Source organism: Crocuta crocuta, unplaced genomic scaffold, assembly GCF_008692635.1.
Source record: "Crocuta crocuta isolate KB4526 unplaced genomic scaffold, BGI_CrCroc_1.0 scaffold39, whole genome shotgun sequence".
Classification (NCBI taxonomy): Eukaryota; Metazoa; Chordata; class Mammalia; order Carnivora; family Hyaenidae; genus Crocuta; species Crocuta crocuta.
This window is the reverse complement of record NW_027533334.1, coordinates 3703019-3718143: the sequence shown is the minus strand read 5'-3', so window position 1 is coordinate 3718143 and position 15125 is coordinate 3703019. Positions and strand designations below refer to the sequence as shown.

Below are 15125 nucleotides of genomic sequence, written 5' to 3'. Positions count from 1 at the left end.
GAGGCTCGCTGTGCAGGGTCGCACGATGCTCTGGCTGGGGGCTTCTGTTAGAGAAGCAACAGACGGCCGGCTGGTGAATTTAAAGACTTGATAGCATTTCCTGCGGAAATCCAGAAAACCCACCCCGCTATTGTCTCTAGGGCTTGTGGACTTTAGGGCACGAGGAACTGAAAGGATTTGAAGGAAATAGCAGGGCTGTTTGGGAAATCGGTCGTCATAACAACAGGGCACGGTGGCCGCTACCATGAACATGGCAATTGACTGCAGCCCCTCTGTAAGGGGTGAGGGGGGTGGGGGGCGATTCAAGTTGAAGCACAAAAACCAAGGCCTCATTAAATGGCTACATGCAAGAATCACTTTTCAGGGACAGCCCTCAGCGCAGCCAGGCTTGGCTGGGGATTGGCTTGGCTGGGGTGCTAAGTGATGTGTGTGCAAACACGAATGAGCACAGCCACTGCATCCTGAGTGCAGCTCCCGTTAACTCTGTGCCCAGACTGTGCCAGGCACTGCATGTTCATTACCCAATTCTCTTCCCCCTGTTTTACAGATGGGCGAAGTCACAGAAGAGAGGTGACTTGCCCGAGGGCTTGAAGAGTGGAAGGGGCTGAGCGAGGTTTGGAACCCAGCTCTGTCTTATTTGGAGCCCCATGCTCTTCCTTTGCATCAGCCCCCCACCCCCCACCCCCCACCAGATTCCTGGCTCTGGTCCTCATTGCCTTTCAGCTGGACGTTTGCAACAGCCCTCTGACCTGTCCCCCGAGCTCCGGTCACTGCCACTCCAGTATCGTTCACACCACTGCCAGGCGATATCCCTGAAGCGTGACTGGGATCATTATTGTGTTATTCTCTTGCTCGGAGCCTTCCATGATGTTTCTTTGCCGATTGAAAATGCAGATGTCTTAGCCTGGCTTTTCAGGCTTTGTCCCCAGCCTGCTCGTCCACCATGTATCAAGGTCCTTTCCACGTGTCATGACTCAGGGGCTGCCCTTTGCCTGAAGCACCTTATCCTGTTACCCTCCCCCACCTCTGTAAGTCCCATGGCCCCTGTGCACCCGCCTTAGTCCTGGGTCCCCTTCTAGCACGCACGTGGCGCACTTCTTCTGTTTCATACTCACTTATGGCCATAACTCCTGTCCGCTCTCATACCGCACGCATACTCTTACAGACTGTCAGGAAATAGACTGAGATGGACTTTTCCTGGGGAGAGCTTTGGGGAGAGACACCTGTGAGGGGTGAGGGAGGTGAGACTGGGCTGAGGGAGAAGTTGAATTGCTGGGGGCTCTGAAGATATGGTAATGAGAAGCGTGATCACCCTATACCAGCCAAGTATCAGGGGCAGTCTGCACCCCAGCAAGGGAAGTGACCTTGGGTGGGGCCACTTCCTTCCACAGAGGGCATTTCCTAGAGAGGCACTCAGCTGTGAGCCTTCAGTGGTCACTTCTCCCGGCTGCCTGAGGATCCAGTGTCAGTCCTGCAGGGAGATCCTGGGAGGGACCATACTCATTTCTCAGCTGACTTCCCTAAGTGGCTACACATCACATTAACTTGGGGAATATAAACAAAAGGCCCCATCCTGAGACTTCTGCCGGAATCCAGCCGGTTTGACAAGATCTCAGGGCAGAGTGGAATTCCCTAGGTCTAACGTGGGAGCTAAGACTCTGCATTTCTAACAGGGGCCCCAGAGATGCTGCTGCTGCTGGCCTGCAGGCCCTCAGAGAAGCAGGTGCTCGATCACAGGTCTGCAAAGCTTGGCTGTAAAGGGCCAGGGGGTAAGCACTTTGGGCTTTGTGGGCCACGTGAGCCGTGTTGCAGCCCTTCAGCTTTGCTGGTTGTAGCCCCAAAGCAGCCATGGGCAATACGTGCGTGAATGACCGTGGCTCTGTGCCAGTGCCCATTCCTGTCTGCGGTGATTCTGAGGCTCAGCCATTGTTCAGAGCCAGTGCCTTTAACCCTCGAGGCAGTGTGGAAGAGAGAAAAGAACTGGGCTTGCAGTAACTAGTTCCAGCCCTCAAAGGCACCACTACATAGCTTAGCACCTACTAAGCCCTTAAGGAATGAACAGATAAATGGGACTAAGTGCATTTCTTACCTTGAAGGCAATTTTTAAAATATTTTATTTTTGAAAGAGAGAGAGTGTGAGCGCAGGGAGGGGCAGAGAGAGAGAGGAGAGAGAGAATCCCAAACTGGCTCTGTGCTGACAGCCCCGAAGTGGGGCTCGAACTCACAAACCGTGAGATCATGACCTGAGCCGAAACTGAGAGTTGGACACTTAACTGACTGAGCCACTCAGGCGCCCCTTACCTTGAAGGCAATTTTTGAAGGTTGTATTATCTCTGATAACATTAGATCATTAGGATATTAGATATTTTATTATGCAAGTCATGCTCTTGAGTTGAGCAGGGTCTGGGAAGCAGACAGTACCCTGGTGGAGTAAAGCACCCCGTTTTCTGGGGAGTTGCCCTTGCCTTGGGCTTCCAGGAACTGGGACTCTTCCTTCCCTTCAGCACAGGTCACCATTGATTCAGTGGCGTGAGGGTCACCTCCAGGGATGACATTTCCCAGCAGGCAATTCTTCTAAGACTGTGGCCCTTGTTCTAGGAGGTGTGAGGAATAATCATCTCCCTGGGGTCTTTCTGAGCTTTGCTCACCTTTCTGTAACTCTCTTTTATCCCCACAGGCTGTGACAGAGCTAGGAGTGTTTAAAAAGTTGCCACACGTCTGGTTGGCTGTGAGTCTGGGCAGCTGATAAATGGGTTGCTTTTCTGAATCAGGTGTTTCCTGGTAGAGTCAGGGGCTCCTAGACATTACATAAGGCTGCAGAAAACATCCAGTGAACTCAGAGAAAAGGGACCATTTAAATAGAAGCTGCCAAAAATGTTAACAAAGAGACCCAGGGAGAGTGTGCCCAAGCCGGTTAGTTTTATTTTTTTCTTTTGCACAGGAATCCAAAATTCAAACACTGACTATTGTTGGAACCCCCAAATCCCACAGCCACAAGCAAAAAACCAGTGGGAAATGTAATAAAAATTTAAATGAGAAGGTGATTTAAAGATATGTGCAGTCTCTCTCTCTCTTTCTCTCTCTCTCTCTTTCACACACACACACACGAAATTATATCTTCAACTGAGCATTGCTCTTCCCAGCAAACACCAGCTGCTTGAAATTGCTCAGAACAATTCTGGAATCCCTTCATTGTAGCCTCAGGCACTTTTTAAACATAATATCCAAATATATACAAAAGTGTAAGACCTTAAAATGACACACACATATTTCGAACATGTGTCTAATTGAGAGAATGGAATAATGAGCTCCCATGTACCCATTTCTCAGCTTTGACAATTATATGTGCGTGACAGGTCGTGTTCCCTCTGGGCCTCCAGGCCCCTTCCCCAGCTGGATTAGCGTGAAGCAGATTCCAGAAGGCATATCACTTCATTCATGAATACTTTCATATGGATCTCCAAAAGATAAGGACTCTTTTAAAAACGATATATAAGTTTGAACCATATGAAATGGTCATTTCTTTAAGTCGAAATGGTGTAATAGTAAATATATGAGCTTTGACGTTATAACCACAATACTATTATCCCTCCCTAAAAATTAATGAAAATTCCTTAATTCTCTAATTTAACCAAAATTCATTCATATTCAGATTTCACCAATGGCCTCGTAAATGTCTTTTCAACAACTGGTTTGTTTGAATCGGGGTACAAAAAAATGTCCACACATTGTATTTCATTGATCTTTTTCATAAATTTCCTCCAATTTATAGGTTTCCTATTTCCTCCTTCCCCCTTTCAAGTTTTATTTCTTGAAGAAACCTATTTTTTTCTGTAAAGTTCCCCCCTCCTTTTTTTTTTTTAATTTTGCTGATTGCACGCCTATAGTATTGTTTACAATGTGTCCCCATATTCCCTGTAAATTAGTAATTAGAACTGCAGTCTTAAGGGGGTTCAGGGCCAATTTTGGGGGGACAAGAATGCTTCCTAAGTGATGGTGTACTCTTCCCGCTGTGACACCTCAGGAACGACACAACATGTGGTTAGCTCTCATTGCTGCAAGGTCAAGATTAACTGTGCCAACCTGATGTATCTATTATACATTTCATCAGCTTCCCATTGCTGATAATCATTCCCTACATCTGTTACCTTATTAAGAATTGCAAAATGATAATATTCTAACATTTCTCTATTAGCTGGAATCTTTGTGATAAAGGATATCTTTTCCTTATTGTCCATTCGGTTTCCCTGGGAAGGCAGAATAAACATCTGTTTCTTTTCCTTCAGTGATTGATGGTCAGTATGTTCTCTAGTTTCTTCAAAGGCGATCAATGGGTATTTTTAAAAATATCATTATAGATTTATGGGTTTTTAGCACTTGATGAGTTTTAATTCGTGATATTTGTTATTTTGTGGGTGTGCTCAAATTGTCCTATCTTTGACATGTGGGGGCCCCTTCATTTGATTCCTGACTCCTGCACTAACCTTTAATTGTCCTTTCTCTGTGGCATAGCTCGTTTCCCTAGCAATTGTAGTTTTCCTATGCTAGACTTAGAATTAGCCATTTTTCTGAGAAGCCTCAGTTTCTTTCATTAAAATAGGATATTTAGAAACTCCAGCCTGGGTATACGTGGGGTGCCCATTCTACCGGGTTGGTTGTTGTTTAAAAACTTTTTTGTGGACAGAACTCGGAGGTGGTTTTTGTTTGTTTGTTTCAGTAGTTTTATGCCCAGCACAGAGCCCAGCGCAGAGCCCAACATGGGACTTGAACTCACGACCTTGAGATCAAGGAGTTGGATGCTTAACTTGAGGTACTCAGACTCTTTTTTTAAAGAGACAGTACAGAGGCATGTGGGTGGCTCAGATGGTTAAGTGTACAATTGTTGATTTAGCTCTGATCATCATCTCGGGGTCATGAGATTAAGCCCCATGCCAGGCACTGGCTCTGTGCTGGGCATGGAGCCTGCTTGGGATTCTCTCCTCTCTCTCTCTCTCTCTCTCTCTCTCTCTCTCTCTGTCTCTCTGTCTCTCTGTCTCCCTCTCTGTCTCTGTCTCTCTCTCTCTCTCTGCCCCTCCACCACCTACCTCTGTGCCCACATGGTCTCTCTCTCTATAAAAAAGAGAGAGAGAGAGAGAGACAGTATATTTGTATTGATATTGTCAATTCAAAATTTTTAATTGTAGCATTTTCCCTTAATTTTTAAATTTTATATTTCTTTATTTTAGATGCTGAAAATTTTGGTTTCTAACAACATTATAAGTCCCTATTTACTTCATTTTGTAATACATCTAACAATGTGGTTACCGAAAATATTTTAAGATTTTTGTGGGGTTTTTTTTTGTCCTTAAGATATATCCCAACGAGATGTACAGTTAGATTGCTATATTTTAAAGTCACTTGAAATAATTTCCTTCTTTGTGGTTAAGCCATCAACCTATAGGGTATGTTCATGTGTTTCGTTTTGCTTGTGCAGTAAAGTTGCTTTTTTTCATTTTAGTTCAATTTTGTCTTAAATTTCAGTAGAGAATTTACATCGTTCTACTAACAAATCTACCAAACAAGTTACATTTAAGAAGCCTAAGATGACTTTCATCTCCGCCCCCTTTACTCTGTTCCCTTTGTCTTCCTATAGATACTCATTTTATTAGCTTTTTGGTTTATCTTCTCATTTAAAAAAAAAAGTATATACACACATATATTCACACATTCTCCCCTTTAAAGGTAGAAGGTAGCATACTATACCATTTGTTCTGTACCTTGGCCTTTTCTTAACGTATTCCAGAGGTAACTTTAAAGCAGTATATAAACTCGTCATTCTTTTTTATAACTATAATTGGGTGGTGTTCAATTGTGTGGATATATCTTAGTTCATTAAGCCAGTCTCCCATTGATGGCCATCAGGATTGTTTCTAGGCTTTTGCTATACACATAGTCCTATCCATGTGTTGTTTCATTTTTGCCAGTGTCCTTTTTGGATAGATTCTTAAAAGTGGGGTGGCTGGGGCAAAGACTGAATGCAAGTGGAATTTTGCTCAATATTGCCAAATTTCCCTCCCCGGACCTGGTACGTGTTGCATACAGCAGTGTATGAGAGTGCCGTGGCCCCGCCCCCTTGCCAACATAGGATATTGTCAGACTTAGGGGTCTTTGCCGCTTTCATAGGCAAGTTGCGCTGTGTGTCTCTATCAATGAGGTTGCTGTCTTTTTACGTGATTATGGGCACGTTGCCTTTTCCCTCCTGTATACAATCTGTTTGTATCTCTAGGCCTGTTGTTTTGATCATATTTAGGAGTTGCAAAGCTTGGTCCTTGGAGGACGACGGAGACATTTTGAAAAGCAAAAAAGTCCCTAAGGTTGTTTGGTAAATAAAATTGTTGGGTTTTTGCTCTCAGACAGAGCAGCTGGGGCCTGGCTGGGCGTCTCTCCCTCAGGACAATCCCAGGGCTTCTCCATATGGTCTTTCTGCACAGGCTCGTTTGGGCTTCCTCACAGCATGGTGGCCTCAGGGCAGCTGGACTGTTTACATAACTGCTCCGAGCTCCAGCGCGGTTCCAGTAAGCGGCTGAAGCTGCATTGCCTCTTATGACCTGGCCTTGGAATTACACAGCGTCACTTCTCCTTCATTCTTTTGATCGCGAGTGATTCACAAGCTTGCCTAGATTAAATAGGAGGGAATTAGAGGAAGTGAGGGCAAGGTTCTAGAAAAGCATGGCCGTTTTAAGAACTGTGAAGTGTCTGAGATTTTACATGACAGGTTAGCCCGTGACAATTTCTTGGAAGCAAGTGAGACACGAGACTCCTGAGTCAGAAACAACGGCAGAGAGAGCAAGCCTCACACGTGTCAGCATGTTCTCACTGGATCCCTTTCCCCCAGTTCTCCCAGGGACCACGCAGATGGTCCAGGTGGACGCCAGCATGTGCAGGAGGCTGCATTACAGATTTCTGTGCCTGAAAATCTGCTGACGCTCTTACCACAAGGAGCCGTCCTTTTTTTTTTTTTTTTAATATTTATTTATTTTTGAAAGAGAGCATGAACAGGGGAGAGGCAGAGAGAGAGAGGGGGGGAGACACAGAATCACAAACAGGCTCCGGCTGTCAGCACAGAGCCCTATGCGGGGCTCGAACTCACGAGTTGTGAGATCGTGACCTGAGCCAAAGTCGGACGCTTAACCGACTGAGCCACCCAGGCGCCCCAAAGAGCTGTCTTATAAATGCAGCTGGTTCTCCCAGCGAGCTCTCGGTAGCTTTCAGCGCTGTTGATCTGGTTCATCTGCTCTGCCCACACCCTCCCCCTCCAGTTGGAAATTGGCTTCTCCCCTCGGTTTCACCACCCCCGCCGCTGGTGACTTTCTCTTCTGCCTCTGATTATGTCTTCTCTGCCTCCTCCTTCCTTGGCCCCCTCCTTTCCGGTTCCCCCTCACCTCCTCACATGGGGTCATGACTCTTGACACCTTCACCCCAGCATGGGCTCATCACTCCTCTGACTTCACTTTTCCCCTGGTGGTGGCTCCGTGATTCTGTCTCCTGACTCCAGAACCTCATTTCCAACTGCTCACAAGACATCTGACTACAGTCAGCCACAGACGTCAACTTCAACTTGCCCCTGGCCTGACTAACCTCTCTGCCACGTGTCAGCACCTGCGACTGTGTATTCTCTCAGTTCTCCACGGGCCTCCCCCAGCGGCCAGGCACAAGACTTTGGAGTTACTGTGCGTTCACTCCCAATTCTCTCTCCCTCTCTCTTTCTCTCACATGTAATGTGGCATCAATCCCATAGACCATCTCTGCAATGTCTCATGTGACGAATCGTTTCCATCTTTCTGGCCCCAGGACTACTGCCCTAGTTCAGGCCCTCAGTAATGTTCACCTTCAAACTGTCTCCCATTGACCTTTCTGGGTGTGGAGCATCTTGATGGCCAGGCAGACGTCACCTCCTCTCCCAACGCGCCTGCTGCCTCTCGCCGCACCACAAGCTCAGTTTAATTTTATGCATTTCTCAGATAGAGAACCTCCTTCCCTTCCTTCCTTTCTGCAAATATTCTTCAGCACCCCAGTGTGGGGTGGGCACTGTTTTAAAAATTGTTGCAGTAAGGGGGCACCTGGATGGCTCCATCGGTTAAGCATCTGACTTTGGCTCATGTCATGATCTCATGGTTCATGAGTTCAAGCCCTGTGTCAGGCTCTGTGCTGACAGCTTGGAGCCTGGAGCCTGCTTCAGATTCTGTGTCTCTCTGCCTCTCTGCTGCTGTCTCTCTCAAAAATAAACAAACATTAAAAAAAAATTAAATATTGTAGCAGTAAAGAAGATAGGCAAGATTCTGCTCTTGGAGCTTATATTCAGGTTGGGGGTAATGGTGATGGGCAGAGAAATAAAAAAGCTAGGTAATTTTAGATATTGGTAAGCCCTATGGAAAAAACCAAGATAATGAAACAGAGAATAATGGGATGAGGGTGGAAGAGTTAACAGATTGAGTGGTTGAGGAAGGCCTCTATGGGAAGTGATATTTGAGCTAAATTGTGAGTGAAAAGCAGGGGCGGCCTTGTGAATGTTAGCAGCCACAGTGCTTCAGGAAGAGCCACTGGCAAGTGCAAAGGCCCTGAGGCTGCAATGACCTTGATGTGACTGAGGCAGAGAATGAAGCCAAAGTGATCGGAGGGAACTGAGAGGGAGTATGTGGTAGGAGAGGATCTATGAAAGGGATGAAGTATGTGGGGCTGTGGATGACGGGCAGGAGTGTGGGCTCCATTCCAGTGGTGGTGAGAACCAAGGCTAGGATTCAGTGCCCTGGCTGGAGCTCAAAACCTCACACTCGGTTCTGACCTTTCCTGTCTCTGGTTATTCCTCACACTCCTGCCTGGCCATAGATGTGATCCTGCCACTGTCCTGCCCCAAATGTTTTATGACCCCTTGTTTCCTACTGGACACAGGATGAAATTTTCAGCATGGCGTTCTAGGCCCCTGGCCACCTGGCCTGAGCCTTCCATCCCTCCCAGTGTCATACTCTTGAGTCCTACTACTTCCTAGGCCTGCCCTATTCTTTCTGTTCTGTTGTTAGTCTTTCAGTTTCTCCAGAAGGAACGTGTTGCCTCACACCTGCTCCGTGTACCAGTCTAACCCCAAAGCCCCCCTTGCTGTGAAACCTGCACAGGGTCTCCCCGCGTGGAATGAATCTGTTTCCCCATCTCCCCATTCTATCTTTTCTGTCCTTTTTACCATTATCTCCATTGCTAGATGGTCAGCCTGCGTGCATGTGCCCAGCCCCACCCCTCTGGAGGCATGGGGGCTTCCTGCGATCAGCAATCATGTCTTCCTCATCATCTGTCCCCTATGAAGCCTTGCATGAGATAAGAGCCCCATCAGTGTTTTCTGAGACCGGCAGGATAGGCACACACCGACGATGTTATTCTGCCTCGCGTTGGAAGATGACGACAGGCTGTTGCTTGGCTGTAAAGCCGTGAGATTTCAGGCGCGGCTCCGTGGACGGAAAGCTGGGTGGTCGCATAGCCCGATGCTTTGCTGCACGACTGCATGTCTGCACGGCTGCATGCTGCGTCATTGTGTGGCTGTTTAGCCGCATGAACAGATAGAAGCAGCTGTCGGGCCACCGCTTGCATGGCTACGTGGTGGGGCAGCCACTTTATCATGTGGTGGTGTGGCTGCATGGCCATATGGCTCCTTCGCTTTGACAGAAAACCTTCCTTTTGCTTTCCTGTGAGTTACGTCAAGATTTCCACCAGCATTCTGAGGCTGGTCGTGTTTTCCCCATTGGCAGTTGCGGTGGGACTGCTGCATGCATTGCTGGACGTTTAGGATCCCTTGACCCTGCCACCAAATGGCAGCGTGGCTCCCTTGTCACCAAGACAACCCAAATGCCCTTGTACCTTTCTTTTTCTTTTTTTTTAATATATAGTTTAATGCTTATTTATTTTTGAGAGAGAGATACAGACAGACAGAGTGCAAGTGGGGGAGGGTCAGAGAGAGAGGGAGACACAGAATCCGAAGCAGGCTCCAGGCTCTGAGCTGTCGGCACAGAGCCTGACATGGGACTCAAACCCACAACGGTGAGATCATGACTTGACCCTAAGTTGGACGTTCAACTGACTGAGCCACCCAGGCGCTCGTCCTTATACCTTTCTAAACTACCCTCTCTTCACCTAAGACCCGAAATCATGAGCACAAGGGGAATAAAGTGAAGGAAAAGTTATAAAGAAATTGTGTTTAGCAGCAAAAGTTTATAGTCCAAACATGCTGAAGTTTTTATGAGATAGTCAAGACCTGGGAGCCTAGGGCCTTCCTGACACCCCTAGCTTGTCAGCGGGATGCAGACTAGAATGTGCTCTCATACCTGTGATCTGCGGATTGGGGATTTATTTGTTTTTATATAATAAGTACTTACATATTTTACTTACTTTGGGCCAGATGCTGTTATAAAGCATAACAAAACTCAATGAATACTTACAGCAACCCTGCGAGGTCATACTACCCTCCCCTTGCAGATAAGGCCACACAGCACTTTATTAAATTTCTTAATTTTTGTAAATGTTTATTTATTTTTGAGAGAGACAGTGAGAACAGGGAAGGGGCAGAGACAGAAGGAGACACAGAATCCCAGCAGGCTCTAGGCTCTGAGCTGTGAGCACACAGCCCGACGCGGGGCTCAAACCCACGAACTGTGAGATCATGACTTGAGCTGAAGTCAGATGCTTAACCGACTGAGCCACCCGAGCGCCCCCACGCAGCACCTTCTTTATGACATGGCTGTCTTATAATAGAACACACCCCTTGAATGTTGTGGGGGGCAGATGGAATGGTGTAATGTGCATCCAGGACTCGGCTCCCAGCGCGTGCTCCGTGCTTGCCTGCCGTCCTTTGCTACGGCTGTGCCGCTGCCTCCCTGTGCTCTTCCCAGCACGCTTCCCCCCTCTAGGCTATACAAGTCCAACCCCTTCTAGATATTTTAGGTTGAGCTGTCATCCAAGTGGGGCCCGTGTTGTTTGCTTTTCCCTGAAACGACCGCATGTTATGGGTACAGGACATAGCTCTGTCCTGGCGAAAGGAGGTCATCTTCACCCAAGGTTTTTTAGGGACCTTGAATTTAAACTTCCACCTTTCGTGTCATGCTTGGTTCTTAGAACCCACTTGCTTCTGTAGGCACAGAAGCGGTTGTTCCTGCCAGTCTCTGCTCCTGAAGGGCCGCAGGGCTGCCCTTTGGATGTTTTTGTTCCAGGGAGTGTGAGAACAAGAGGGAAGGGAGGCATTTAAAAAAGGATTTGCAGAAGCAAAATATTTGTCATTGAAAAGAGAGCAGAAGAGAGCCCTGTTTCCCAGACTGCTTTGTGCCGGCCTCAGGAGTACTTTCTGTGTTGCCAGGGACCTGCTTGAACCAGGGCTTGAAATGGAGAAGATGTGGGGGAGGGAGTGGGTGAATACCGTTGTTTGGAATGGGCATGAATACTGGCAAGGAGACTCTCCGATAGCCGGCGTGTTGGGGAGAAGCAGAGAGTGATTTACTGTTACCCACAAATACCTGGTTTTATTTTTAAAAAATCTCCAGAGTGCTTACATAAATATATTTGAGTATCTCCGGACTGTTGAATTCGTTCTAACCAATGAATACATTAACCATTAATGAGATGCTTGTGCCTTTTTGAAAGCCTGGTAATAATCCTCTTAAAGGAAAATCATACCCACTTAATCTCTTTCTTTGAGTGTAATGCTAAATACAGCATCTAAACTGGATTTATACTCCGTGATGCCCCAAGTGACTTAGCATGCCACACTCACAAGGCATGTTAGGATGCTTTAAATCTCAACGGATTCTGAAAATACAGGTCTTAACAGTTAATTCTCATGATTGGTTCATAAGACTTATTGAGAATATAATTCGAGGAGTGATAATCCTTTTGAAGTGTAATCTTTTTGCCTTCATGAGTCACTTACCTCCACGATTCTGTCTCAGATGGTGCCCTGAGTACTTCTTTAGTTACCTGGGTTTTAATTTTCTTTGCTACGGGTTTTGCTGTTGGGATGGTACAGAAATAGGGTTGGAGACTAAACTAGATCAAATATCCTTCTCTTTCTAGTTAGAGAAGAGACTTTACTTTTTACTCTATATTGACAAATGACTTTATTTATTCAACAGGTACTTGGGGAGCACTCTCAAAGCCCTGGGCACTCAGGATAGATCCATGAAGAGCCCTGGGTGGAGTTTACAGTCTAGAGCAGTACTGTCCAATAGAACTTTCTGTGATGATGCACGGTTCTGTATCTGCACTGTCTGATACCCGAGCTGCGGCTACGATCACAGGAAACCAGGCTAGTGCAGCTGAAGCTCTCCTATTCTTTCATGCTCATTTAAATCTACATGGCTGAGAGTGCTGCTGTGAACATTGGGGTACATATGCTCCTATGCATCAGCATTTCTTTTCTTTTTTCTTTTTTTTTAAATTTGCCATCTTAACAATTTTTTTTTAATTTTTTAATGNCACTGGGTGTTATGTGGAAACTAATTTGACAATAAACTATTTGTAAAAAATAAATAAATAAATAGATAAATAAAATAAAATAAAATAAATTTACATAGCTCAGGGGCACCTGGGTGGCTTGGTTGGTTAAGTGACTTCGGCTCAGGTCGTGATCTCACGGTTTGTGAGTTCAAGCCCTGCATCAGGTTCCGCACTACCAGTGTGGAGCCTGCTTGGGATTCTTGCTCTCTCCTCTCTCTCTGCCCCTCCTCCACTTGTGCTTTCTCTCTCTCCCAAAAATAAATAAATAAACTTTAAAAAAAAGGTAAAGAAAATGATCTTCCCTTTAAAAAATGAAAAATAAAAATAAATACATGTACATAGCTCAAATGTAGCTAGTGGCTATCATGTTGGACAAGGCATGTAGAAGAAATAGATAACCTGACTCACACAATTAATTACAACCATTGTAAGCGCAACCAAAGAGAAGACAGGTATTATGGGAAGATGAAACTGGGAAATGTAACCTAATCTAAGGTTCTTCCGAGACTACTCTGAGATGTTGGTGTTTGTGTTACACACTGAAAGGCTTGGATTCACTAGGTTGGAGGTGGTGAGGGCAACATTTTTAGCAAAAGGAAGAGCATGTGTAAAGGCCCTGGGCAGGAAAAGCTTGGCACTCTCCAGCCAGTGTGATTGAGCCATCGTGAAAGTGGTTATGAGAGGAGGCAGGAANTGGGTAGTGGAGAACAGGTGGGCTGGATCACATTAGGATCCCATAGATGCTAATGAAGAATCTTGGATGTTATCCTAACAGCAGCGAGAAGCCTTAAAAGGGTTTTCAGCAGGGAAGTAACTTGATCCAATCATATGGTTTTGAATGTTAAATATTTTCCAGTTATACATGCACAGACTTTAGAGTCAAATCGTTTCTACAAGGCTTGCTGTGAAAATCAACAAGTCCTCTGCTGTGCCTCCTGGTTTTCAGTTCCCTCGAGGTAGCTACTTCTGATTCTTTGGGCTGATTCTCTTGGTTTTTACTTCTGTCTCTAAATAATATGCAAGTGTTATTCTTGGTTGATGTTTCAGTGTAATACCCAGTCTACTGATTACCCACAAGGGAACATGAAGATGTCACACTTTCACTCCCACCCCCCACCACTCTCACTAGTGTTGTAACATCATTTGGTCAGATGGATGGTCAATGTTTTTTTTTTTTAATGTTTTTTTATTTACTTTTGAGAGAGAGAGAGAGAGAGAGAGAGACAAAGTGTGAGCAAGGGAAGGAGAGCAGAGAGACACAGAATCTGAAACAGGCTCCAGGCTCTGTACTGTTCACGCAGAGCCCGACACGAGGCTCGAACTCATGAACCATGAGATCATGACCTGAGCCGAAGTCGGAAGCCAACCGACTGAGCCACCCAGGTGCCCCTATATTTTTATGACTTTGTAAATACTGTTCACAGAGGAGCCATATGATATACTGTGATTACTTTTCGTTTCATACAGTATTTTTTACTAAGAATTTTTTTTTTAATTTGAAGTCCTCACTAACTCCTCACTAACACTTGTTTTGTTAATTTCCTTTCAATATGTTAAGCACCTTAGGAATTCTTTCAACTTTTTTCCTTTTGAAGAAATTGCCCTTGGAATTTTCTGACCTGCGCTAGCCTAGGGGGCCTGCTTTCCAGGCCTGCTGCACAGCCCTTGCCTCGGAATCTGTCTTCACCATTAACCTGAGGATCCTCTTAGTCTCTCTCTTATGTTGGGTTGATGCCATATTTCCTGGATCCTGTGTCTTCCTCTTCTTGATTGGTTCTTTTATTTGGCCAAGAACATGCAAAAGTAGCTTCCTGTGTGGGAGGTAACATTTTTGAGACTGTGCATTTAAAAAATTTCTTTATGCTTTCTCTCCTTTTTTTAAAATTAAAAAAAAATTTTAATGTTTATTTATTTTTGAGAGAGAGCAAGAGGCAGAGAAAGAGGGAGACACAGAATCCAAAGCAGTCTCCAGTCTCTGAGCTGTCAGCACAGAGCCCGATGCAGGGCTCGAACTTGGGAACCGTGAGATCGTGACCTGAGCCAAAGTCAGACACTTAACCCACTGAGCCACCCAGGCGCCCCTGCTTCCTCTCCTTAGTTGACAGTTTGGTTAGATGGAAAAGTCTAGTATGGAAAATTCAGGTCTGAAGGCATTACTCCGTGTCTTCTATGTTCCAGTATTGCTGTTGAGAAAATGTTGTATATCTTCTTCCCCTTCTCTTTGTCCTTGTGGGTTTTTACCTTCAAAAGATCCCTTACATTTGTTTTCCTGGGATTTGGGAGTGGAACAGAGCTAAATCCAGTGGCAATGATAAAATTCCTCATTTAAAAATCGGAATTCAGTGAGCCTATTTGGGTGTTTTTTTTTAAATTTTTTTAATGTTTTATTTATTAAATAAGTAATATTTAATATTATTAAATGTGAGTGAGAGAGAGACAGCATGAGCAGGGGAGGGTCAGAGAGAGAGGGAGACACAGACTCCGAAATAGGCTCCAGGCTCTGAGCTGGCAGTCAGCACAGAGCCCGACGCGGGGCTCGAACCCACGAACCGCGAGATCATGACCTAAGCGAAAGTCGGACACTTAACCGAATAAGCCACCCAGGCACCCCTGGGTGT

General features: G+C 45.6%; 1 protein-coding gene across 1 annotated transcript in view; it reads left to right on the top strand.

Annotated features, from left to right (window-relative positions):
• The first annotated feature begins 1684 nt into the window (after nucleotides 1-1684).
• The window catches only part of BAALC (BAALC binder of MAP3K1 and KLF4), a 75170-nt gene continuing 61729 nt past the window's right edge, over nucleotides 1685-15125 (top strand). Inside the window, exon 1 of the mRNA XM_077748224.1 lies at nucleotides 1685-1769. Within this exon, the coding sequence (XP_077604350.1) occupies nucleotides 1685-1769 (85 nt within the window). The remainder of the gene's footprint in view (nucleotides 1770-15125) is intronic.